Genomic DNA, 27,670 nt, shown 5'->3' with positions numbered 1-27,670 from the left:
ATTAGCCTAGTAGAGTAACATTTATTGGTAGGATACTGTATAAACGGACGAAAACTGACATAAACCTGGACGAATAGGGTATCAGTTGGATGAAAAAAAAAGTTATTTGGTGGTCTTGTCACAATTCACAACAACTATACCTTACTAGTTGTTTCCTTCGAAAATTTCTTGTTCAATGCATGAGTTTTGCTAGAAGACGCCGAGGGCTAAATGTGGAATGCGTTGGTCGTTATCTACAGTCACTCAGGTTTTACGTGGAAAATGATAATTTAATGCTGTCTCCTTAGAGTACAGGAATGAGATCTAAGAATAAAGACAACAACAAAAAAATGATCAACACAGGATATGCAGTCACCCAACAGGCTTCTTTCGCGCTTCTCACTGACTGAAGTCAAACTTCAGTGAGAAGCACAAGCAACACTCAAGCGAATTTTTAACGTGGTCTGCCACAGGCATCTTACGTAATTTTCGATAATGTACGAACTATGAAAATTTCCAGGAGCATCGTTTAAAATGCGTTTTACGTCACTGTAAGTCATGTTGCGGATCTCTTGTTTGCTATTTCTGGGAGTTTAACTAGTTATGTTTCTTTCACGGCTTCCCCAGCTTATAATTTCTCGTTAGAAAAAAATCATTACCAAAATCTATGCAACTAATTCCCAAAGAAGTGTTGCTAAAACTCTTGGTCTAGTAAAAAGGAAATCTTGTCTGAAAGTGGAAACGTTACATTAATCCAATACAGCAGAACACTTCAGGAACAAATCTGCCCTCTGTGGAGTAGGAGAGAAATGAAAGCGACTTGAACGCCCATAACCACGACTACCATAATGAGTGCATTCCATCTGGTGTTCGTCTTCACTTCTTCCAGTTTTGGACGCAAGGGTTAAGCTAGACAACAAGGAGAACGGATCAATATCATTAAGGTTATTCTAGTCTAGTGGAAGAAAAAAATGGAGGTAGACTAGCAAGTGCAGTTTTGAGGACTTAAAAAAAATTATGACGGCAAACTGATTTGACCTGGCTCGTTCCAGAATTCTCAAGTAAATCAAATCTCAATCGTTATTTTTACTCTCTTGCATCACAAAAACAACGGTATGATAGAGTCAGACTGAAAAGTCTGATACGGTCTATGTTGCATAAATCCTCCCTGTCGAACAAACAGATAAAAAACAACTAGATCATACTATAAACCATGTTTGTCATTGTCGCCACAAGGTCTTGACACTGACTCTCCCAGCTATACTTCTCTTTGTAGAATGTCCTTAGTTGTCGAATCTCTTCAAATCTCAATCGCCGCTCTTTCTGTCGGATGGATTTGATTTTTTTTGCCCATTCATTAGCATCCTCAAAATCTTCTACAATATACAATTCACCAAATTTCACTTTTCTCAAGGCTTCAGCAAATCCTGAGTTTCCACTCACAAGAATGGGAATACCAGCAGACAAGGCCTCAAGGCCAGTTAAACCGAACCCCTCTGTTCTTGATGGCATGAGGACGAGATCAAACTGCGAAAACAATTTTACTAAGTGTTCCCGATCTGTACAAAACTTTCTTACAACAAACTGACAATGCGGTAAACCACAACTGACTAAAATATCAACAAGCTCTCGTTGATTGTTAGCGGTTGCACCCATGATGGTAAGGTGATATGACCTACTGGGTAAAATAGCAACGGCCTTTGCCGCAGTATCATAGCCTTTTATGGACAAATCCTTTGGATCACAACGGCCAAAAACTAAAATGTAAAACTTCTCCAAATCAGCAGCAGAGGTTTTCACACACTCAAATTCAGAAAAGACACCTGGTGTTATCGATAACACAGATTTTTCTTCTTCGCAATGGCGGAGGGACTTAGCAAAAGCTTCCTTTAATTTGGGTCCAATGGTAACAACAAGATCGGCCTTTTCGCACAAGGAAACTTCCGACGCATGCTTTTCTTCACCTCTGGAGAGAGGTGTGTCGCAGATTTTATGCATGGCAAGTTCTTCGGGGCATGTGTGGACCATCTGTACCCACTTACAGGAGTGGCTTCTCCTGATTTTCTCTGCCTGCCAACCAAGCTTCCAACCATTACCAACAACAACGTCTATGTGGAGTTTCTCCGGGGGAAATGCCAACCAGTTGAGGGGGTCTGTGGAGTTAGACATTTTTCCGTCTGCTTCCTCAATATTAATATCGCATTTAAAAGCTTCTGCTTTGTCTTTTTCCTTACATTCACATTCAAATGGAGGAACGAACAAAGTGACTTTTACATTGGGACTCGATGAAAACTGTTTGGCGAGCACTCTGTTTATAGTAGACAAACCACCCTTTGCCGAACACCATTCAGTTGCTAGAAGAGTGACATGTAATTTCTTCTTGTGCACGTGAAGTGAATCCGCGTCCACCGAGGACTGAATGTTTCGGTTTGACCGAGGCATTTCCTGCAATATTGCGACAGACAACGGTCAGACTTTGACTCTGATTTTTCCATGAAACACTGCTTTTATAAAAAGAAAGTTGCCACAATACCAAAAGGGTTTCAATTCAATAGCCATGGTCAAAAATAGAACGAACTAGCCAGTCATAAGACTAAATGGCCAACTAAAGGAATAACACAGTAAAGAATTTAAGGAAGAAAGGAATGAAAGAATAAATAAGCATATTTAATAAATGAATAAACAAGCAACAAACCTGAGCTCTTTGAATTTCTGATGAGGGAAGGATGAACCCAGATGGACGACACGCCTGCAAGAGGGAATAACACCTTGAGAAGCTCACAGGCTACAATTCTGAAATGTTGTAAATGAGCTGACGTGCAATGCTATCTTCTTGGACTACAGGAAGCAAATACAGATCTGTGCAGTTTGACTAGAGACAAAAGATAGATTATTGCACAGGCAGCCCAGCTGTGAGATGGTCATTTTGCGTAATAACAGTCATAGCCTGCAGTGCAGGCGTCTTATTAGTGCGAGCTAACATTGTAAGCTCGCGATCGTTTCTCCGACCGGCCACGTTTGATTTTTAGTCAAAAAGGGGGGGGGGAGGGTAGGGGGTTGGGGAGCGCGAAAAGACACCTGCCCGAGGAGGCTGTTGAAAAGCAAACGGTGAGGCAGTTTTTTTTTTGGCCAGAAAATAAACTGCCTCGACAAAATCTCGCCCGTGGTCAATTATGAGCTGATATTTGCTGAACTCGGTATTTCCGAACGAAAATCCTTGAGTATAGCAACAAACAATTGCACTCGAGGGTTTACCCGCAATAATTTGGTTAATGCAAACCGGCATACTCTGGTGCAACGGTGTGGCTGTTTTTTCATAAACGGAAAAAAATGGCTTCACAAAACGTTATCTGCTGACGCGAATACGAGTTGATATTTGCCGCTATATCCTCCAAATGACAACCCGTGGGTGTAGCTACCGTTAATCTGATCGAAGGAGATTATTCCGTTTGATCATAAACAAAAACTTGAGGCCGACAAACGACAACTACGCTCGAAGGTTTCCCGTCATGATTTCTTTAATAAGAACCAACCCCTGAAATATCAGGTTTTTCCAAAAGCCAGTTGGCCACACGGCCAGCAACTCTTTTTCAGAAACCAGTGTAGAAATTGTTTCTTTTTGTTCTGATTTTAATGCGCGAGACATATTAAATTCCGAAAGACACTTAAGTGCTTCCTCAAGAGCGGAATCGAAACTAATTAATTCACAATCGGAGTTCGCCTTCTTTCTCTTTCTCGATCTTTCTCTCGCAAGAAGGAAATGTTAGAATGACGCTCAAATGACACATTTGGCTTGTGATTGACAACTGGGGCTTAACCGCACTAATCAGGAACTCCGGTCGTGGGCGAACGGAGTTTGCAAAATAGTAATGACTTCAGGCAAGCGTTATCTACGCTTACCCACCCCCACCCCTCTCCTTATTTTTGACCGTCGACCGCCCCCTTGGTACAAATTTCTTTCTCTCCCCAGCGTTCTGCTGCCATTAAAATCAAGGGTGGTGCCAAAATTTTCGTCAAGAAAATGCCGAGCACTCGCTCGCCAAAATTACGTCTACTCTGGCTACAAGAGTAATACCGAAAATGTAACAGTTTGTAGAAGAATATTAACGACCTCCCTAAGGAATAAAAAAATACAGTCAATTTCTCAATAAAAAATACCCCACTTTACTTTCACAGTGCATTGTGTTGTGGATAATTGTTGCTAGAAATTTCCAGACTGTTGAGTCATGCCGACTTGCATACCGTAGAACTTTCCAGAACATTTCATCAAGTCATGTATTTATTATGTGATACTACTAAAATAGCTCTTAAGTAAGCTTCTGGAATGTTCCAGAACACTTTATGAATATATATGAAGTTTTGCTTATGTAGTGGTAATAGTAGTTGTTGCTGTCGGAGCGACGACTGTTTTAAAAGCTTTGGAGGCAGCAGTGAGATTGTGTCAGTGGTGAACTAGGATATAAACTGTGAGCTTAATTAAGTTGATTAACAATAAGCAATGTACTGCTTTTGGGAGTCGCTTCTAGTTAAGAACATTACTCACTGTTTATTAAAGTAGTAGAGTTTGTAAGATTGTAGTGTTTTTCTGTCGGTTAGATTAAACCGTATGTTGCAACTAGGCGATTTTGGCGAGTTATCCATATCTAAGTTTACTACTCCTTTTTTTTTAACCCTAAGAGCGGTCGTAATTATTCCCATACAAACTCTTATTTTTTTCGACATGACTCTTATTTCGTAAGATGATCATCCCTGAGATTACTACTGGTATTTAAATAAAACTTCATCAAAGGATCGGAAGGCCGGATCCTAGTGTGGCCGCTTTATTTTCTTGAGTATTTGTTGATTCTTTTTTTTTTTTTGGCAAAATGAATACAGCAAAGCTTATCCCAGCCATGTTAAATTTCATATAAAGCGTATAGGAAACATTAGCAAGCAATAATGTTTACAGGAAGGGTAAACATATTTATATCAATGGATCACTGCCGCCAAATTAGTGTCTCTGGAAAAAATATGGGTGCAGCCACATGTTTTTCACAAGGATACCGCCAGGTACACCCTAAGTTTCATCTCGGAAGACTGCGGCCTCCAAAACGTATGTTTCAGCGGAGTATTATGACTAACATCCAATATTCGGAACAGCTTAAATTTATTTGTGGAAAAACTGTCAGAGTAACAAGGCAGTTGGACGATGATGATCGCCAAATATATGTATGTCGAGGAAAGCCTAGACAAAAAGCTACAAGTATAACTCTTTGACTTTACCTTACATTATAATCGTCCTTATACTTCAATAAAATATTGGATATTTCACTATAAACACACTGTTTGGTTGAGTTCCGGTGATTTTGGGTCAAAACAACGAACCTCGTTTGAGCGTAGCGATTTACGACATAAGTACAATTTTACTCATCCACATAATATTTTTAAATGAATGAAAAGGCAGATTTATGCATTTAAACAGCAGTATCGTAAATACCTGTACTGGAGATCTTGGAATGATGGGCTCTTGACATATCATTGGGGAATTCTCTCTCTCCCTGCCCTGCAGAAAGTGGACACGCAGATCACTCGGGTCTTTAATGCTAACGAGCAGACTTCGCTGAAGACGTCTGTCACCAAGAAACCTCGCACAAAAAAGGGAACAAAAGTTTAGATGAATAACAACTTTTTTCTTAGATTTCCGGAAGAGCGAATTTAGCAAATCACTTAAATATGCATCTTTGCTAGCGGAAAAAACACCCGTCAAGTTATTTTGGGTTTCTTCTCGGTCGAACTTAATGAAGGAATCACATACTTAAGGAACCTATTTAACTTTACAGTACTGAAGTTTAAATTTCTCTAAGAGTCTGAGCTTTATTAAGGTAAGAAGTTAGAATGGATAATTTGAATGTGTAACAGACTTGTGATCTTAAGATCGAGGGCCATTGCCGCTTTCTCAACCCTTCTTTTAGTCACTGTTTAGTCACAGATGAATCTCTAGGTTTTTTGATTAAGAGGAGAAGATTCTAATTATTTGCGCTTACTGCACCATTCCATCATTACTATTGGTCAATATAGCATGCCTGAGAGGGAGAGGATCAATGTCTTTTCACGTTATTTTACAAATGAGCGGATGATGATGATGGACCGATAAAACGTAACAGGGCTGGTCCTTACTTTAAGACGATGTCCTTTGCATTTCCCGCCCCATGCACTTCAAATCCATTTGAAAGAGAAACATATGTCTCATCACCGCTCGACAGAGGTTTCTGCGAGGTTTCTTCTCTACGCAAAGTCACAAAATATCTTGAGGATATATAGTTATCCACTCCAGATCTTAAATGCTGCGGGAAACAAAACAACTCCAGCAAGTATGTCGAGGGTACTGTATCCTTGCATAAGCAAGCTAAAAACCCAACGTGGCGTTTCATGATTCTCTCGTATAGGAGCGAGGCATATTTCCGTGGAATGCTAGCGGACGTCTTTATCAACCAGGGCCAAAACCTGAAAGAGAATGGCAGAAAACTCTACACGTCATATACCAAAAAATACACGTTTTAAGACGCATCTACACTTATTAGAAAGCGTGTTGGCCTCTTGAGAAGAAACTTTTTTCAGTGAGCACTTTTAATTTTAAAGCCAGCTTTAATAACTTAGAGAAGCTCAAGGGATTCACCCAATGCTGAGAAAGGAGAAGGAGGGGGTGGAGGACGAGGGCAAAGGGGGGGATGGTTCTTTTACTCACAAGTAGGTATACCTCACCTTGCTACATATGAGGAGCAGTTGTTGCGATAAAATTGGCGTCAAGCATCTTTGTTTTTCAACTTCCTTAGAATTTTTACTGGATGCTTCCTATTTTTAAGTCACTCGCCAGTGGAATCAAAATATCTCAAAAACCAGGCGTATGATGTACTTTGAGTACATTGATTAATCGATCGATGTTACTTTTCAGTGCTCTTTTGCACTTATTATCATATTCAAACCCACAGCATAAGAACTGACGAAATTTGGAGTTTCATAACAGTTGCAAAGCGGACATTGCGTTTCTAAAACTAATGGTTTACTTCAAGAAATGCAAAAAAAAAATATAAACAGCTGACAAAATGAAAATGCGGTCTACGTCTTTATCTTACCGGCAGAAAGTTTTGACTTGAAACGTCACTATTCCATTTCTTAGGACTATATCCATATGATCTGTGATATCAGTCCATTCTTGTGATTTCTCTGTTGACGTGAAATGTAGTATCTTCAACTGACCTGAACGCAGCTCCACTGGCTCTATTTCACCGTCCGTGAGTACCAGCGGGACGCTGATTTTTGCTGGCGCTGACAGCTTCACATCGTGTGAGCACGAAATGTGAAGAATCGGACCAACAAACATTCCACCTACATTGTGGTCAATGGTTGGCGCCTCTTGCACCTCAAATTAAGAGCCAACATAATCACATCAGAAATTTATGTTAACCCAAGGTACTCTTGTTAGCTACCGGTAGTTTCCCAAATAAAATAGGGCCATTAAATAGATTTGATTAAACATTCTTTTCTCAGCTGAAATCTATGCACTCTGAACATACTAACATGTTATTTTTCATAAAATCCGTTATCGACCGTAATTTAGATCAAAGCATTTGAGTTTGTATCAATTTAACACCCTCTTGGCAATAAGTTGTTTTTTTTTTCTCATCACTAATAAAGTCTTATGAAATAAATGATAGATATTGTATTAATGATATTAATTATAACAATTAAGGTGAAAATAAATTTTATTATCATTATCATCATCATCTTAATTATTTCTTACAAATGCAACATCGGGTATAAATACCTTAAGAGTTAAAGAAAAGTCTGTATCGGTAGGCAAAGAACTCCATGGAATTGCAACACTAACATTTGGATAGTCTGGCAGTGAACAGATAAACTCAGAGGTCTCAGACGTAAGCTTAGGAAAGACAAAAGACTTGAGGCGCCAGACTGCTGCAAACGTGGAAAACCACGTTTTTGAGCAAGCAGCTTCAGCGAAAGGGCACGTCCAATTGGGAACGGTTGAATTTACTGTAACATAATAACATTATTAGTAATGCTACAATAGATATTATTGGTTAGGGCTATTACTTCAATCTTTGTCACAGAGCGGGAAGTCTGAGATAAAGATACTGTTAATAACTTTCCTGTAGGTGTAATTCGTTTTAATTATTCCTTAGTCCCTATTAACCAAGCTGGAGGTCTGTATGGGAGAATCTCCATGCTGCCATTCTAATCCATTCCTAGTTTTGCCCGAGAACACACCACCTTGAAACTATAAATGTCGATCTGGAGTTAAGTGCACGAACCACTAAGCCGGCTCCCCACCTCCCTTAAATGACCCTAACTAGGAATTGAGAAATTAGCAAGAAGTATATGGAATGATACTTGTGTATGGATCTCATCGGTAAAATTTATTATTTCAGTACCTGACGAATGCCAAACGTTTTTTGTCTCCAAATCCTCCCACTCGTTGTATTGGGGGTCAACCAAATGCTTGATAACCACCTCGTATCCTTTGAAGTTAGAGGCACTGTGCAACAAAGCCACATTTATGCTTCCCGAAGCATTTTCCATGAATTCCAGATCAGGTGGGCCATCATGAGACAGTTCAATCACATTGCTTACCAAGAGCTCATTACTACCAATAGGCGGAGAGAGGGCTGCGGGGCTCCATAATGAACATGTTATGGTCAAGGACTTTGTTAACGCTCCGAGGTTAAATGTGATGGATGCACCAGCTTCTGCAAGATTCCAGGTCTCTGACTCGTGTGCAATTTTACTTCTGAAATAAACACAAAATTACATTTATCAAGCCTTTGCTTGAGTGGAAACGCTGATCATGTTCCCTCTTGAATGTAAAGTGAATTTCTCTTTCAAGACGGTTTTACAGCTCTTCAAACTCGGTCTCATCAACTTCAATGATGGACCATCTTGATGCGGAGCTAGCTGGTTTGTAGTTCCCACTGCGTGCCTACATTTTGATGCCATCACCGGGATATCGGCCACGTCCTTTGTCGAATAAGAACCAGTCGCCGTGCCTGTACTGGCATATTTTGGTAACCAAAATTGTTGAGCTAGGGTCATTGTAAACTCACAAAAGTCGGTAAGTTCTATCGTATTTTACGTGTATTGTAATTTGGCTCGGTTAAGGAGTAATTTCTGTTCGTAGAAAAACTGCCTTATTGCCCGACTGGATGTTTATTGAGTTTGATTACTGGAACATTTCTGGAATTTTCATCGGAATACCTGTAAATAAATGGTTGAGTTTTCGCTCTCGAGTCTTACGCGTATGTGGTTCTGCGAACTGCACAAAATGGTTGTCTGTATCTGGCTCCATTGGTGAAAACTCATGCAAAACACAACATTTTGTTATTTTATGCTCGAGGGTGGACGCTCGAAGTCAAATCACGAAGATGCAGTCAACTTCGCTGGGCAAGGCCGAAACGGCGTATTTTGTGACCTTTTTCCAGGTGAATATAAGGCAGAATCGGGTTTCCTTTTGAATAGTTATTTACCCTCTGCAGTGATGCTAAACTAAACAATACTACATTTAATGAATAAATTTTGAGCAATCTGAGATGCACTTTTTATAGGTCTACAAGCGTTTAAATAACGCGAAACGGATATTGGGGAAGAAGTTAAAAAAGTTTTACTTAACCGGACTAATTGAAACGCTTCCGAATATCACGAATCGTGAGTACTTAACTCAGTGAAGCAATGCTTCTTCTAAATATGTGTAGGTGTACTTTTTCCTGATGAATTGTAGGTTTTGAAAAATTTTAGTGAAATTTGTATCTCAGTTATCTCTTCAAGTAAGAGAATGAATAACATTCTGCTTAAAATTTTATGAACAGCATTCAAAATAGCCATTTTCACTCAATCCCGAAATTCTCAATTGTGTGTGACCGTCATGGTTGATTGTTCTCAGGAAAAGTTTTTCTTCTTCTCAACAAATAGAGAAGCCTTGACTGTGCTCTGTTGTAAAACACGCAAGAAGCGGCTAGAGCACGAAAGAAGTGTATGAGAAACGTCTCGTGTTTCTCCCCACGTCATCACTTACTTCATCCTTCCAAACAGCAACAGCTCGGTAAAAATGATTTCCTTGTCTGCTGCCAACGACTTCTCCCCGTTGAGGAGGTATATTTCGGACGTCGTAATTTTGTTTACTTAATACGTTAACACGTATGAAAACAGACCGTACATCCATAAATAAAACTGAAAAGACTTAAAAGAGTTATTTCCTAGCGATTTATGGCTAATTTTGTACAATGTCGAGACCATTAAGCGACGACGACTTCATAATAGACCTTAGGCAAGGAGAGAATATCGGTATATTCTATAACATGATTTCGTGGTAATTTCGACGAAAACTAACAGTTCCCTCGTATTAACATTATCTAATTCATTTATGATAAAAATTCGGCGAAAAAGCATCGATCTCTCTCCATATATTTCTTTACAACAACTTGCAATGTTTGCCCCGTGGCGATCTCAGAAATCTTTGCGCAAACGCAAGCGACTCATTCATTTCCACTTACTCGCGTATCTTTATCCTATCTGGATCTTGTTCCTGCTCACTTTCTAATTCTTCGCCATCTTCTTCTGGAATTGTTGATTGGTGCACTTGCCCACTAGCCTCTGGAATCTCTTCGCTGCCACTGCTACTATCGAGATCATCATCATCATCGGAAGGAATATCAACTTCATTGTCATCGTCATCGTCCTCACTGGACAGTTGTTCAACTTAAAATATAACACAGTTTTTTGTTTTAAAAAGATTGCACCAATGAAAAGCAAATCTTACTTTTAAAAAACAATAACAGGAAATCTTTGTTCGCCCACACCCCGTGGAATGACGAACTTTACAAAACATCAACCATGTACATAAATAACTAAAGACACTCGCGTTCTTTCGGACATATTGGTAAAAAAACGCCTGAAAGTACGCTTATCAAAAAAACCTGGTTAATCACGTTTTTTAATAAGCGTAATTGAATGCGCTTTTAACTAATGTTATCGAGAGAACGCGTGTGTCTTTCGTTATTTAATATATGTGTGACTTATGGTCAAAGTTTTCCTTCATCAAATACCTTTTGCTCCTGAAGAAAGGAATTCTTTCATTCTTCCCATCAAGGTTTCGCTCTGTTTGGCTTCCTGAGGGAGCATTAAAACGCGAAAAAGTTCAGATAATCGCCATTAATTCTAATCTAAGTAACTTAAAGAGCTAATGAAAAGCAAAATGTTGTTGAGCCACGAAGGATAATGTAGCATTCTTGGGCAACTGAATGTAAGGACAACGCCTTTGGCAAGTCAGGGATACATAATTTCCACAAGGAGACTAGCTAGGTAGATTTCGCGAGGTTGCTATTCAACCAACTACTGAGTGGAAATCTAATGAAAGTTAACGATCGCACTATCATACATACCAAACCGGCTAAAATCCGTTTATGTTGATGTCATACACTGATAGGTTAAAGAACTTTGTCATACCTTCAACAAACTCTCATACTTCTGTTTCTTTTTCTCTTTCATCTGTGATGTAGCCATGTGTACAAGAGTGGTGAGAATGGCGATTCTGTCTTGCTTTGACATCCCTTCCTTATTTCTTTTCCACTTCTTTTCATGAAATGAAAAGGCTTCGTTACTGTACTTTTCGGCCTTACTTTTCTCGCGAAGCTGGGCACAGAGACTGCAAAGAGTTTGCAGAATTTCCTCTCTGGCGGTGTCTGGTAACTTTCTCGTGTCGGGTGAATTCCACGCGCCTTCATAAAACCATAGAGCTTCTTTTTGGCATCTCTCCTGTGTTTGCCGGTCGCCAAATTCACTAAACCTTTCGTTTATTGAATCAATAACTCTCTTGTTGGCGAGAGAAAATTCAAAACCTTCGAAGGCTTTTTCTTCGTCCCAGTAGCGTAGATAAAAGTCGAGTGCTTCTTGTCGAAACTGATTTTTCCTCTTTCCTTTGAGAAGGATCGCTTCGTAGCTCTCAACGATTCTGACCATGACCTCGCTGTGGTTTCCTTGGCCCAGAGACTTCTCAATCTCCCATGCTTCTTCATAAAACTCTTCCGCTTCGTTAAAGCCATTCAAGCTTCGACAAATCTGCGCCATTTGGAAAGCACTTCGAGCAGTCTGAGGGTGCCTTCCCAAAATGACCTTCCGGATCTCGTAACCGTTCTTTGCAGGTTGGTAGGCGTCTTCAAAGTTTCTCAACCAACAGTACGCGTTAGCAATGTTTTGATTGTACAGCGCAATGTCCACCATGCCGGGAATTTTTAGTTCCTTGGCGAGCTCTAAGGCCTCTTTGTAGTATTCGATTGCCTTTTCAAATTTTTTCTTTCCTTCATAAACCGTCCCGATCTGTCGTTTGAAGAGGGGCATGTCAAAATGTTTCATTGAGCCAGAAAGGTGTCGTCTGATATCATATGCTCTCATGTAGTATTTCATGGCCTCGTCATGTTCTTCTAGCTTGTTGTAGCAGTTTCCAATGGCGTTTAAGCACCTTGAAGTGCTTGTGTGGCTGTGAAGTATATTTTCCATTATCTTCAGCGCCTTGTGCAAAATCCTCAGTGACTTGGCCATATTCCCAGCTCTATAGTAAACTTCACCCCTAGAGAACAGGTAAGAACTCTTGGTCAACCTAAAGGATTCTTTGCTCTTAATTTCCTTCTGCACTTTGCTAAGTAACTCTTTCGCTCTCCTCGCGACTGTCAATGCTCTCTGCCATCCCTCAAGTTTAAGAACCATCAATGTTTCGTGGCATTTAAGTTCTGCTCGAAGCAAGGAACCTAAAAAGACAACAAGGAAAACAAGTTTCTCTCTCCCTCTAAGTTTTATGCATTCTTAACCAGAGATCGTTGTTTTTATCTCCCATTAGAAAGTCAATGAGAGTTAACTTCAGGAATGTTTAAGGAAAGTTTGGGTAGGGACGCATATGCATCTTCAAACCCTGACCCAATTCAGGAAGTTACCCTCTATAAGATTATAAAAAAAAGATGTGTATATTGCGACAAACGACCTTGTTGGGCCTGGTCAACAAAACTGAGAAAAAATATACCGAATCTTAGTGCATATACCCCCGTATAACTTCATTGTGAAAGATTCTTTGGGCGTTTGAACAGATTCGAACAAAATAAGAAGGCGGAAAGCTCCTTACCGAAAGGATCCGATTACGCTCAATAGCTTTAATTGTGTAGTATGATCGTCCGGTTGAGTGAAGTCCTGAGAAGGACTGTTGTCGGCAGTGGTGACTGAAGTTTCGACAACCTGAGCTAAAGTCACCACCAGAGTCAAGTAATTTGTCACTGTCAGTCGAATGGAGTCAATTTCGTCTGTTAGTTTTTCCATCAGGTCGACGGCTAAGTTATACTACCAAAGTGTCCAGAAAAACTTCCTACGTAAACTAAGACTTCACCTTCCTTTCCATCTTCCTTGACCTTTTCGGCCCAGCAATTAAAAATGTTCTTGCTTGCTTTTTCGTCTAACATGGCCTCGAAGAGATAAAAGATCATAACACTTTCACGATGCTCTTTTGGGATAAGAAGATGGTCCAACTTTAAAGAAATATCCAAAGCAAGTTCAAAGTTTGGTTTGTCAAGATCAAAATTATCGAAGGCATTCATGTAGTCTTTGTCCAAAAGCCCGGAAATGTGTACCATTTTGGACATGAAATATTTACAAAACCTGGTTTTTGCCTTCTCGTAAACTTTGACGAACATCATTTGGTTACTACCGATGCTTCTCAGAAATGTTCGCACCAAAGGGTGAATGTCATAGGTAAGTTCTTTCACGTCTGGGTCTACCGTTAGTACTTCACTATTCCTGAGACCTTCTAGTTGTATAACAGCTTCTGACGAGTCCACTTCAAGGACTTCGGCTGCTGCTTCGACAGAGAAAGAGCGACAGAACAGTGACATCGAAATGGCAGAATCTTTTAACTGTTTACTTGGCACGAAGAAAAACAATTTCCTCAAACAGCTTTCTTGATCTTTATCGATGCCTTCCTTTTCAGAGTTGAATACGTCTCTCTCTCCACTCTCCTTTGCTGGTGGTATTCCCGACTCTTGTGGCTCGGCTGCTAGTGGCTGCTCAATCGTTTCCAAAATCCTGGTGTCATCGGCTATTTGTTGCCTCAAGATTGCTGCCATTCCCTTAATGATGAGGGGATTCCCTTGGCACATCTGCAGTGTTTTCTCTATTTGACCCTCTCGAACGCTAACAATTCTCTGATTCTGGAATAGAAAACATGATGAATCTTCCTCTAAGGCCATAACTTCGTAATTGTCAACGTTGGCCAACCTTGCGTGACGAAGTGATGATCTTGATGTCAACAAAAGCTTCAATTTCGATTTCCCCGCATAATTCTTTGGACCTAGAAGTTCTTGCAGAAACTCCAAAAAATTGGCATTAAGAGAGGCGGAAACTTCATCATCTCCTCCTGCAAATTTATCGACGTTATCAAGGAGCAGCACATGGCCAGAAATCTGTGACAGTCAGCGGTTTGAAACGGGGGCTCGTGTATCGAAAAAATTCCTACTACGCATGCGTTCTTGCATCAGATTACATACAGCAAATTATGGCGAGCGGCGTAAGGGATTCGAGCAAGAATAGCCGCGGTTTATTTCTTCAATTACACAATGTTTCTTCTGCGGACCTTCTTTGGGATGAAAAAAAAAGTAGAAAAAGGAAAGCTAATGTTTCTTCTGATTATTTTGCCGTGGAAAGGTTAATCTCGAGGAGGACATCACATGGAACGGTGAGTTCACAATTTGCCCTGGTCTACGATGTATGTCATTAATTTTCTTACATGCTAAAGTTTTATAATTAAAATCTTCAGGTTCAATATTTGGTGAAATGGAAGCGATACAGCGCGTTTCATAATAGTTGGGAAGATGAAGATAACTTGACTACCGATCTTATTAGGTATTTATTGTTGTATCATTTTTTCAAACTGTACTTAAATTACCATTACAATTGAACATGCTGAAATACGGAATTAACAAGAGAGATGCACTCGTATAAGCTCATTCATAGAAAGGTTTATACTTAACTAATTTTTTTCACCAATAATACACGCAGTGATTGCTGCTTTTCTTTTTCTTCTGCCTTTGCATTGCTTTGAGTATTACTTGTTCATAGACAACCCCTCTTACAATGTTTCCATTTTCATTATTTTTCTTACAGAACTTATGACAAGCCAATTGTTGATAAAGAGAGGCTAACTCGAAACGTTGATAATCTGAGATTATCAGTCCTCTTTAAATTAAGAAGCAAATCAAGGTCTAATGCTATTTTGGACTTTGATCATGATTGTTTTCGTTTTTTGTTTTATGGTAAAGGAAGGGAGGGAAGGGAGAAGGGGTATACTTTGTTAGATAAGGATGATTTTAAAAATGTGATTTACCAGAAAACTGGGATAGGGTTATTGATTGTAATGGGGATGGGGTAAGGGTTAAATATCCATTTAAAATTAGATTGTTTTTAGCAAAATCACCAAAAACATATTCTATTATAAATGGGAAAATTCAAGAAGATCAGAGAATGTTAATTGAGAAACTATCAATTGATTTCAGTCGCCAACCTGTAACTATTCAATCATAGATATTATAAACAGAAAGTGAAATTGAAATTAACTGTAATGGCTTTAGGGACTGTAAGGGGTTCCACCTGAACGCAAAAGCTGATAAGAATATGACCAACAAGTGAGTTGAATGTACAAAATATACATGGCCCCTATCTAATAACCCTAGGCTTAATCCGCAGTATGAATTTGCTTGAAATTGCTTTTATTTACAAAGTTAATTATAATTTTGTTGAGTTGATGTGTTTTCACTGCACTCTTTGCTTGTCATGTAGCTTTTCATGTGAGTTTGTTTATATAATTTTGAATGTGTAAGGGAGTCCCCCCTTAGAGTAACTAAAGCCATTTCATGCTCCCAGAATACTAAATATTCCATATTTTCTCATTGACAAATTTCCTCCAGTTGTTTAATTAGTTCAGCCTTGGTTTTGTTGCTGAATCCTCTTGCATTTCTCTTCTTTAATTCTTCTTTCAATTGCTTCACTGTCATATGAGAACAGCTAGTGTCAGTGGTAGTGGACTCAGGGAGGGGATGTTCATTTTGAGCTTCAATAGATTGCTGGAGAGGATCTTGACTTAAATTTACTCGTGCCTTTTTTCGGTTTTCTTTAATTTCAACATCCCAGTAGCTCTCCTTGCGCTTCATGTAATTGCGTACTTCCCGCTCGTGTTCTTTAAGCTCCCACTGACGTTGCTCTTGTCGCAGAACATCTCCTGCAGAATCCCACTTGTTGGACTTTCTCAGAATTATTGCACGTGCTACATCATTGTTCTTTTCAACTCCTTGCCCTGTAAATATTTTGACTGAGTGGTGGAGCTCAAAGAACTTGGGAATGTGTGCTACCATAATGTGCATGTATGGGGTAACTCTGGCTTTCTCATACCCTTCTCTTTTGCCATTTAGACTGACAAAAAGAGAAATCCACTCTTTGGCTTTCATGAAAAATTCTGTGGGGTCTTTCTCAGGGTTCCAGTCATTGACAACTTTGTAAATTTCTGCAAACTCTGTCCAGACTGCAACCACAGTTGATGCTGTTTCTGGGTGGAGAATGCTATGTAGCTTACTGGGAAGGTCAGCTAAAAGGATCTTTTTGTCTTTTCCAAGGAGACTTGTCCAGTCATGTTTCCCGCTACCTTTCCCATCTGCATTTCTTAGTTCCCACACATCAAAAGAAACACCACAAGATTTGATTACCCTAATAAGGCTTTTTAGGTGTAATCCTGTTGCTGCCCCCTTTTTATGGTCTAAGTCATCATCTTTATCCCAGTCAAGGCACTCCTGCACTAGATTTCCAATCAAAATATCTGTGATTCTCAGCATTAAGTGCAGCTCGTCTACCACTATACGATCCAGTGGTATATTTAGTATAGGTTGTTTATCACAACAGTAATTATCTCTGGATTTTTTAGACATTTCAAACATTTCTTTCAGTGTTCTTGCTAAGGGGGGAGTGTTATAACTTGTATAGTCATTGTTGATTCTCCAGCGATCATTTTTGTGTGTTTTACACCAGGCACAAGCATAATTAGATGTTGCCCCCTTCAGTCCAAGCATCAGTAAAATAAATTTATAATCACCACCAAGATATAATTCAGTTTGAATCTCTTGGCCATCCACATTCATTTTACCTTTGGCAGTCAAGTCATTTACCTCATTGAATAAACTCTGGAATGACTCTTTTATTGTGTGGTAACTCTCGGTTCCATTGACTATGCCAAGAGTTCTGTTTCCTTTTGCAGACATTACGGACTCCTCTGTTTGCAGAATGGAAAATGAAAGTAAAATAAAATTTGAATTTCTTGTCATTCTGGCACCATCACCATTGATTTTGATTTTGATTTTATCATTGATGGGGTCAAAGTCACTGTTTTGCTTCAGGAAATCAGAGATATGTATTTTAAACACTGTTTCAGCGGAAGTTACTTTGGCCCCTTCAAACTTAGCATTTAGAGGTTCAATTTTGCTCATTTTGTTCAGTTGATCACGGCATTGTTTGACCAAGTAGGACCTTGGTAGACTATCAGTGATCATGGAAATTTCATGGTAAAATGAATCCCCCACACAAAATTTGTCCAGTAAGAAAAGGATTTTTTCAACATTCTCTTTTTCATTTGTGGACAAGGTACTATACTTTCTTTCTCCTGCTTGAGTGGGTAAATCTTGACAGTTGGGTTTACTTGTTATGTTGTGAACCACATCACTGTCTGATTCTTTGACAGTTAACCCAACTAGTTCAACACCAAAGGAAGAGCAGAACCAGAGAGCAGCTTCGGCTCGTGAAATAAAAGTTTTCAAGGTCCTGAACTTATTTTTCACAGTTGAAAGAGGTTTTCCCTGGTATGAACTAACTCCCACAGAATTTTCCAATGATGCAATATAATCTTCAAGCTCTTTGTTTGTCTTCTGCAAAACTTGGGTTTCATTTTCCTTTTGGTTCACTGCCAGCACCATTTCCTCATAGATTCTTTCCTTCTCCAACTCTAAATCTTCATAGGCCTTTTTCCAATCTTGTAGCTCATTTTGTATGTTTTCAATTTCTTGATAGAGTTCATGTACAGGTTTTGTTTGACCCTCCATAACATGAAACTTTCGGACTCGATTATCCAACTCTTTTCTTGCCCTGCCCTTAGTTTTTTTGTAATCTAATGAAATTTTATAAGCAATATTTAACAAAGCTTCATCGATTCCATCTCGTATATTTTCATCATCGCTAAAGGCAAAGCATTGCCCGAATGTGCACTTTTCCACCAAATCTATGTAGCTGAACCTTTTTGCCGTGGGTGAATTTTCTGCTGCGCTTGTAGAAGGAGAATTTGCCTCTATCTCTTCACATCCGCTTGACAAATCTTGACCGGAAGTGTCACGCGACAGAACGTTTCGTTCTTGAACAGTTTTATGCCATTCTCTAAAAAGAGGATAAGGAATTTCCAAAGTAAAAAGCACTCTTTTCTCTTTTTCCCTCGCCTCATATCTTAATTCCGGTTGAGTGAATTTGATTGCATCCTTAAAACGCGAGCAACATTGACTAAATTCGTCGCTCATTTTACTTGCAAATTTTCGGATATTGTGTAACGCCATTGCACAATTTATTAAAGGCACGGTTACATAGGTCAAGTAAAGCATTTTGGGATTCAAGATGGAGGACGAAGGGGCTAGAAACTACGGTTGACGGTCGACTAAAAACATGGCGTTTTCCCGAAATTTTTCTTGGGTTTTAAAAATGGCGTCACATTGAGAACTATTTAGCAGTATTTGGGCCGTTTTTCCACCAAGTTTGGAACCGATTTAGTGGCTTCAATGGCTCCTATTTTTGCACTATAAATGAAGTTTAGCATGTGAACAAACCAGTTCGATCTGGAAGAACATTCCTGTGAACCCGTGAAGTGGGTTGATTTTCGACAATTTATGCTACCTTCGGACAGTTATTAAGGAAATGTATGGCGGAGTGCGAGGATTTCTACGTCCAACAAAAATTGCTTCGGGAACCGCTTTAACACATGCAAATGCACACAGAGCACGCAGCGAAAGGTTGTACATATAATCCACTTTATTTTGCGATCTGGAAGAACTTGTCTCCTCTGGCGGTTGTAACACAGGAGCAATTATTAAAAGAAGGTTAGCTGAAAGCGCACTGTTTTCCTTGTAGTGATTTTGCGACTCGTTTGTAACCTAAGACCGAGTTCGACATCGATGCGCGTGCGTGGCGGCCATGCTGTCACGGATTTCTGGCCATGAATATGTCACTGTGTTGTTCTGCTTGCCTTAACTGTTGCATTAATTGAACCACTGGACTTGCTTTGAAGCTTATGATCGTTTGGTCTGGTGCTAAAGCGCTTAAAACACGAAAATGAACGTCTTCCATCTCTGTGATTTCTCTTAAATCAGCCTTGAATTTCCTCCATGGCCACTTTGAAAAAATTTCCTTTGCCAATGTCTTCTTGCCTACTCCACTAATTCCACGCAAATTGACAACACGCGAACTTCCCGTTGTCAACATTGCCATAACTTTCTCCAGGTCACGTTCCCTGCCGGTCAAACCTGATTCTCCCTTTCCAGAACTGACTTCTTGCCGGCGGTTTTCCTTAAATTGTTGAATTTTTTCCTGTAGCGACTCTTTCTTGGATGCTTTCGGGCATAGAAACCCCTCCAACAAAGTCAGATTGTCCTCCGATACAAGACCCTGCTTAACGAATAACTGGAGGCATGAGTACAAATCTTGTTCTCCTTGATCCTCAAACTTGCCCCTAAAATTAGTTTTTATGGACGATACGGCATGCCTTTGTTCTATGGGGCTGAGTTCATAGGACACTTCCCGAAGAAGCTTTTGGAGACGAGGAGAAATGTCTCCAGAAGCGGGGATTGTCTCGACGGACGCCATCTTCGTTAAGCGTCGGTTGAACCAACGTCACGTGACATGTGGTCGGCGTAATGTCCTCAAATTTATGCATGAGATTGATATGCAGAACAGGCTCGCGTAAATTAATATATTGAAATACTGCTGTTTGTTTTCGAAGTTTTTACCGTCTGTCTATTTTGAAAGATCTTGACATTACTGACAGACGCTTGCAGAGTATGATAATGAACGGTAGTATGTTGAAGCGTTTTCGGTTTTTAGATGAATTTTCGTCTTTGACATTGGGGTTTACTAAAACTTGCCTAAACTTGACCTTTCATCTTTGTAAGATGATGCGCTCCGCAATCAAACAAAACATCACGAGCGATGCGAAATGAAACTGTCTACAATCCGGTGCGTAAACACTGAAGCGACTACAATAAATAAAATAGAACACCATTCTCATTCTTAAAAAGTATATTTTCCTTCTGATCCTCACTGAGGATGATCGAGGCAGGTTTGAAGTTTCGAAGAAGTCATCACCTGCGATGTAATTGTAAACACCACATTGTTTACATCCCGCGACGTAAACATGTTAGGGAGCGCTGATTGCAGTGAATCAATTGAGAAGCATATTAGTGAGTATTTGTTTCGTTACTCACTCAATGACACTCGTGTTTCGATGCCTTGAGTAAGTGACATTTTCCTTCCCAGATGATTCATCAACAACTCATATCAAGTAAATCTACTGCTACTGCTCGTTATTCAAAAAATTTTGCGAAGACTAACATGCGAAAGTGTAACATGATTGCTTTTTTTGGTTATGTAAATTTTCCGTTGTCTACAATGAGGGAAACTTCTAGCACTGAATACTGAAACTTACAGCACTGAATAACAAACGCACATGAATCGCGCATTTTTTTCGACCGTGCGCGCAAAAAAAATCGTATGTACGCGTCTGACTACCTTGCGTCTGAGCGTATGAAATTTGTCTACGCAGTTTATTACGTCTACGCGAGCGGTACTGTAGCAAGTTCCAAGTTTTGGCTCCTTGAAACTTTTGGAAGCTTGGAGCCTAACTTGCCTGGGATCGAGGCTAGAAAAAAAGGGCTCTGAACGAAATTGCTTGCCGAAGCAAATTAGATTTGACTGGGACTGGAATACCATTCTGTAGAAGATTTGCCAACTTCTGCTGAACTGACAACTGAACCACAGATCGAAGAAGGGTAACTAATCACAGTGATAAAGGGATGTGTTTGAGAGTCACATGTGAAGATAGATCAATCGGATGAGTTTGGAAATATGAGCAAGGAGGAGTGCAGTCCTCCCAAACGACGTCGGATGTAACATGTTATCATCGGAACAGCTCAGGTCAGTACAAAATGCAGACTGCAGACAGAGAATTTAAACTTTTTTTTCGTCTGATATGCATCTTACACCTTAGCGACTGTCACGCAATCGCTTTCCGCCATTTTCTTTCACGATCATTTGCACTATTGTGGAATATTCCTTTTGTATTATTTTGAGATTTATTTTCGTAGCGAAATTGAAGTGAGATCTTGGCAGTATCAAAGCTTAAATTCTTGCTGTTCCATAAGATACCGTTTTCGGATCACTCAAGGTTTCTGGTAAACCAGACCAACGGTGGACTTGAAGGTCTCGAGCAAGACCTCGGAATCTTGAACGAACTATCCCACAACGTATTGTTATCAGTGACTTATGATTTTGAGAATTCTTGAAAGATTTTCAATAATGTTTACAAACATAATTTTTCGGGCCGTAAAAGAGAAGCTGCATCTCATATTTTCCTGAAGTATAGTTGAGTTTAAGGGTACAGCGTAACTGTGCATGTAACTCACTCCACGTCAAATAAGTAGACTAAGTGCTTTTCTCACATGCTGATTGGCTAGTTTGCATGTGATTAAAGTACTATTTACCACTGTGGCGAGAAGCAAAATAGCCTCCTATTTCTCTGTGATGAAGAGGTAGATAAATTTTGATTAAAGCATAGCAAAGTGACAACTAAGTTTGGTTTGATTGCATTTCAGCAGATACTGTCCAGAGCCATGGAGGAGGTAAGTTAGTTAGTTACTTAATTTTTCCATTCATTGCATATTTCCACCCTTTTAAGGCAAAATATCAAAGTTTCTGAATACTGTAATGAGCAATTTATTTGAAAACTAGGAAACATGTAATAATTTCATGCAGTCTAAAACAGACAAAACATAAATTAGAAAGTATCAAGTAGGCAAATGTCCACTTAACTCTTCACCTCTGCACCCTAGCCCAGCAGTAGGATAACTGGATAAATGCCCATATGTAACTAACATGTAGATGTATGTTTTACAGTTATGAGCTGAAGTGGATTCATTTGAGAATGTGCTTACACTGTACATGATTGTTAAATATATGTGGCCCTCTATATGATTTAAGGGATAAAGATGATAGCATGCTCATAACAGGCTTCACTTGAAAACAATAGAAACCAGATGTAACACAGCTGTTAAGCATGCTTAAGAGCATACTTTAATGAGCTTAATGCTTTTGTTTCATGTAACACCCTATAAACAATTAAGAGTGCACTGTTGAACAATGAAGCATGAGCAGGCAAAGCGTGATAACCTTCAAATACAAAAGTTAGCCTGTGAGCAGACACAGCACACTAGTGTGTAACCTAGTGTGTAACCTAGTGAGTAACCTTGTGTGCAGCAAGCATGTTACCTGAACATTTAAAGTTAGATTGAGCAATCATTTCCCAATCAGTGTATACTACTAGGTCAATAAACCGAAGCTGTTATTACTGTTTTTTAATTATCAACTTCTGATGAGAAAAAAAAAAAGTTGAAACATTTGGCCGTGAACAAGTGTCAAGAATTTAAAGCAGACACTTCTTACTTTGTTCATGTGGAGAAGTGACTTTGATGTTAGTAGCATGTTGAATAATAAAATTTAACCCACCACTGGAACAAATGATTTGTGATGATTGTGTAAACAAGTCTGAGATATTCAAAACTCGCCGTAACATATAGCCATAAATGGCCAACAGGTTTGTGTAATGGTAAACAAAACCAAAAGTGATAACTCATGTTGCTTTTCAGAGCCCTAAGCTATGGAACTCAAGTGGATGATAGTCATGTGCTCAGGTACACACTCAGTCACGTGCCCTAAACTCGAACCAATGCAGTAAATAAATAACTAAAACCATTGTAATCCTCTGAATCATACAGTGTCACATATGTGCATTTACATAATTATGCAAACATGAAAGAAATCTTTCAGGCTGACTTGTCATCAGTTTTGAAACATATTTCCCCTCTGTAGTTGCAGAGTTTCCAAGTTTCCAAGTCTTGTTATTTCACATTCTTTACAGAAAAAAAAAAAACTTAACATAACGTGATTTACAATGATATAGAAAAAATACAAACAGAAATTAACTAGAATAAAGAATATTTAATCGTTTACAGTGGCCAAAGTAGCCAATGAGCTTTCAAGTTGGTCACTGTCATGTGTAGATATGAGTTGGGGTTGGCCGCATGTCAAGTATAATTTAAATTAATAGTTACATTAAAGATGATATTGTTATCATAAGGGAAGAAAGACATAGTTTACATAAATGCAGGGTAGAATAAAAGGAAAACTGCATATTGTGAAGCATTATCTTATATAGCTAACAATTCAACTATGGTCAGCTTTGAGTACTCAATATGAATCTTTTATACCGCTTTTTGATTAGCATGTATGGAAAATAATTAAATTAAGGTGGTGCAGATTTCCAGATTTTTATTGCAGAGAATTAAAATGTATACATACCATAATTAGTGTGTGCTGATGGCTTAAAGAAGTTTGATGTAGAAAGTTATGCCAAAAATGTAGCAAGCCAGAAACCATGTTTTAATCTGAGACATCTGAAAGAACACATTTTACAGGAAGTAGTAAATATTGATAACAGCCAAGTACCTTTCGATGCACTATATTACCAAAATATACATGTATCTGTGACATCATGGCATGATTTATAGCTTTTAAATGATAAAATGTAATGTTCTAAACATGGCAGTTAGACACAATGCTTGTACATGCTGAAAAATTAGAGAGATCCCTAATCAGTGACCTTAGCTATTATTAGTTTTAAAAAATATTAATTTGTTCCTCTTTTTAAACTGATCATTTAGGAGAGAGTTGTGCTAACAAAATAATTAATCAGCTGCCATGGGATGGGAGATATTCCTCCAGTCAGAGATACCATCATGATGGCAACTGACAGGGGGTGGTGGTGGAGTTTGTGGGGAAAGGAATCATTGTCCTCACATCAGAGTTGTCCGCACAACTGGAAAAATTCCCTCATAGGGAAGTCTCTGTCCTGGTCCCTGAAGGTTCATACAATGAAAAGGGAAAAATGTATGCCAAGGGAAAAGCAGTGTTCAATCTATTATGGAAATGGCTGATCTTCCAGTTGCTTTTGGACCAAAGATGGCTGACAAACTTTCTGCTTCTCTCTCTCATCAAAAGAAAAGAGTTTTTGAGTCTACTCCAGGTATACTCAGTAAATTTGTTGATGTCATACATACCCCTTGTGATAGGAAAAGTTTCTTATACTAGTCACAGGACATGACCACCCCGGCATTTTCACAAAGAGAGACTTGAAATTGTTGCTAAAGCAGTCACTAGGGTGAAGGATGGATCCTTTGAGATGATTTTTGTTAGTGCTGCTAAAGGAAAACAAAAGGGATTTGTTGAGAAATTTCATGAATGTGGTGTTCCTAAACATCAGATGATCATTTGAAGCCCTTCATATTAATAATGGAGAAGAGTTGAAAAGGTGGCTCTGTGAGGCAGATCTTGCCATCGTACCCTCAGGTTAACAAGAATTTGGAATGTTTGGTCTTGCAGGGTTGTAATCTGGCCTCTCTATCTTAGTATATGTACATGGTGCATCAGTACTTGGTGAAGCCTTGACACATGTTATTAGTGGTTTGTCATCCATTGTGGAGTCAGAGGATGTCAGTGAGTGGTCCAAGGCAATTAAGAAGGTCAGGGACTAGGCTAGGACAGTAAAGCTTAAAGAGGCTGATTTACTGCGGAAACATTGCAGTGAGAAGTACAGTTGGAAGAAACAGTGTGGAGATAGTGTTGAGGAGATGCTGAAGATGGCATCTGGTATGAATTTTTTTTTATGTGACTTGCATGTATTGGTTGTACATATAGTAGTTGTCAAAGTAAAGCAATGTACATATTCACAGCAATATAAATGTTTAAGTTGAGCTCGTGATATTTCTCATCATCATCATTGTATTTAGTTTCATCTGTTGTATAGCCTTATAATGCAGAACAAATAACTCTGAAGAAGAGTAAAATTTTATGCTGTCAGGGTAGCCCATTCATCTCAAATTCCCATTCCTCTGTCTCATTTTGTCTTTTCTGTTCCTTTGCAGCTCAGCAAGACTAGACTCAGTAACATGGAATCTGAGTGAATGCATTGCTTAGGTAGTAAATCATTTCTTTTGATATTATTACAGAATATTGATAGGTTAACCAAGTGATTAAATTGTTAACTACTAATAAGTGATTACACCCATTATTTGGCTCTCCCTCATCATGTTTCTGCCTTAAAATGTTATGATTTTTTTGGCAGAAATTCCTTTTCAGTCACTCGTTGGAGTGACTTCAGTGGAGTGCTGGTAAATTATACTTTTTGAGACTTAAATGTAATTTTCAGTTGTCAAATTTGATACAAACAATTAATTGGGCTTTCCCTCGTCATGTTTCTGCCTTAAAATGTTGTGATTTTGTTAGGAGAAATTCCTTTTCAGTCGCTCCTTTGAGTGACTTCAGTGGAGTGCTGGTAAATGATACTTTCTGAGACAAAAATGTAATTCCCATTGTCAAATTTGATACAAACAATTAATTCTAGTTTTGCTTTTTTTTATTTCTCTGCAGCCAAACAAGACCAAACACCCTTAACCGGCATGAGAGGATGTGAAATGAACAATAATGTATTCCTTTGTTACTGTAAAGAATATGTACACAGACCCCTGACATTTTTTACCTGTTTGCATTTGCCCAGTGCCTGGCTTATTTTTTTCAGAACAATGGTTATTAAAGTTGTTGATATTTAACTAAGTTATATTATTTCTTTAATTTTTTTACCTTTCTATTCAATAATCAGAGAGCTTTTATCGAACATGACAACCATACATATATGCTGTCTTTTCCCAAAGTGCCGTGTCCTGTTATGACCATATTTCCTAGCTGATACTCAGCATAGTTCTTGTTACTTGTCTGCGTGACAGTGAAATAGAATTGTGAAGAGATTTGAAGAGTCATCAGAGAGCATACTGCTTGGATTCAAATGGAGAGACTTCACAAACTAGAATCTTTCTAAATATTTTTGAAACAGAAGTAGATTCCCTTGCAGGCCTGCAAAGAGAGGGGTGAAATGGTTGTGTACACACCCTCCCTCTCTCTCTCTCTCCTGTGTTATGAACTAACCCCAACCTTAAGCCAACCCTAAGGCTGTAACATAAAACCTCCATATGCATCAAGGCAAGGCATGTCTAAGGGTAACATTGCCCATATCATTTATGTTCATAGGAAATGGAATACTCTTCCCAATTGTAAGTTACTTGCCCAAAGAGTTTCACTAGACAACACATGTTTGGGTTTTCAACCCTTGCAATGTGCTGGAACAGATTTCTAAGCAAATCTTTTGAAATTTTTAATCCTTTTAACTCCCATGAGTGACCAAGACAGAGTTCTCCTTACAATATCAATATGATATGAAGCAGACAAGTGATGAGAATAATGGGGATTATTAGTTGATCCAATACCAAATTCCCCAAGCTAACATCAGAAGAACTATATGGCAGACAGTAGGGAGAATTACTAATGAGATCTTGGGAGTGAAAGTGTAAACACTGAGTGGTGGCCCCTGTGAAATGTATAAACCAGATGCTTACATGGTCAACTTGAGAATGAAGGTGAGAGGATGTCTGTAATTTTGGCATACAATTATGGAATGAGATGAAAGAACAAGCAACTTTTCCAACCTTTAACGTATTTCTTTAATTAATATTCTCCTCAGAGGTACGAGATTAAAAAAAATTATATATTTGACCACAGAAATCACTTACAGTAGCCTGCCTTCATATGATCTCTTTTATGATATTTCTCAAAAACACTGAGTGTATATTAAAAATATTTTGCACATCACTAAAGATTTCTTATGGCTGACAAAATGGACTGTATTTATCAAGGATATGACTGATTAGGTAAATGTGGTAAAGGTTCAGTCAACTGGAGGTAACCACTAACAAACTTAGCATAATTGCAAGGGTTAATGCCACGGAAGTTAGATCCATCAACTTATGCATAGGCACAAAAAACACTTGAGTGTCACTGGGTTGACAAAATCAAGCTCAATCTTGAAAATTGATGATTTACATTTTCATAATCTCTCCTCTAACCACCAAAGAGCACTTATTAATTTATGATACTGACAATTAATAATATTTAACACTTTTATAGATAGACCTCAGTCAGTCCTATGCTTAAGCACAAAATATAGACACTTAACCACTCTACAATAGTAATAATATCCCCATGAGTGTTCCCACTTCTGATGATGTATCAAATAAACCAATCGCAGTCAATGCACCAGATGCCACCCGTAAAGAAAAAGAGTTACTCAGCCATCAGTAAGTAATGAAAATTTTGTTGTCACCCAAAACACATCAGGGAAGTAGCCCAGCAGTAGGCATTCTGTTGGTGGAAGTGA

General features: G+C 38.9%; 2 protein-coding genes and 2 long non-coding RNA genes across 7 annotated transcripts; 2 read left to right on the top strand and 2 right to left on the bottom strand.

Annotated features, from left to right (window-relative positions):
* Positions 1–207: 207 nt before the first annotated feature.
* On the bottom strand, positions 208–14,402 carry LOC136276816 (uncharacterized). Of its 3 annotated transcripts, XM_066167562.1 has the most exons (12): positions 13,397–14,358; positions 11,473–12,770; positions 11,073–11,136; positions 10,521–10,725; positions 8,409–8,764; positions 7,784–8,010; positions 7,092–7,378; positions 6,136–6,462; positions 5,456–5,603; positions 2,675–2,728; positions 1,185–2,424; positions 208–888 (listed from the first exon to the last, which is right to left on the bottom strand). In XM_066167562.1, the coding sequence occupies exons 1-12, from the start codon at positions 14,250–14,252 to the stop codon at positions 884–886; spliced, it is 5,067 nt and encodes a 1,688-aa protein (XP_066023659.1). In that variant the 5' UTR covers positions 14,253–14,358; the 3' UTR covers positions 208–883. The 3 variants fall into 3 exon arrangements, with proteins under 3 accessions (XP_066023659.1, XP_066023661.1, XP_066023660.1); XM_066167563.1 differs by lacking the exon at positions 208–888 and having other exon boundaries at positions 909–2,424; positions 13,397–14,402; XM_066167564.1 differs by lacking the exons at positions 208–888; positions 5,456–5,603; positions 6,136–6,462; positions 7,092–7,378 and having other exon boundaries at positions 905–2,424.
* Positions 14,403–14,561: 159 nt separating this feature from the next.
* Positions 14,562–17,368, top strand: LOC131776118 (uncharacterized). Its single transcript, XR_009339521.2, has 3 exons — positions 14,562–14,737; positions 14,819–14,904; positions 15,166–17,368. It is a non-coding gene; the product is annotated as an uncharacterized lncRNA (long non-coding RNA).
* A 1,724-nt stretch (positions 17,369–19,092) lies between these two features.
* Positions 19,093–19,941, bottom strand: LOC136281244 (uncharacterized). Its single transcript, XM_066167576.1, has one exon. The coding sequence runs from the start codon at positions 19,939–19,941 to the stop codon at positions 19,279–19,281; it is 663 nt and encodes a 220-aa protein (XP_066023673.1). The 3' UTR covers positions 19,093–19,278.
* A 1,062-nt stretch (positions 19,942–21,003) lies between these two features.
* On the top strand, positions 21,004–25,973 carry LOC131799802 (uncharacterized). Of its 2 annotated transcripts, none has more exons than XR_010717556.1 (7): positions 21,004–21,267; positions 21,948–21,971; positions 22,995–23,039; positions 24,069–24,430; positions 24,787–25,053; positions 25,329–25,380; positions 25,834–25,973. It is a non-coding gene; the product is annotated as an uncharacterized lncRNA (long non-coding RNA). The 2 variants fall into 2 exon arrangements; XR_010717557.1 differs by having other exon boundaries at positions 21,945–21,971.
* The last annotated feature ends 1,697 nt before the right edge of the window (positions 25,974–27,670 follow it).

Source organism: Pocillopora verrucosa, chromosome 5, assembly GCF_036669915.1.
Source record: "Pocillopora verrucosa isolate sample1 chromosome 5, ASM3666991v2, whole genome shotgun sequence".
Lineage (NCBI taxonomy): Eukaryota > Metazoa > Cnidaria > Anthozoa > Scleractinia > Pocilloporidae > Pocillopora > Pocillopora verrucosa.
Note: the sequence above shows the minus strand (reverse complement) of the source record. Positions and strands in the feature narration are given on the sequence as shown.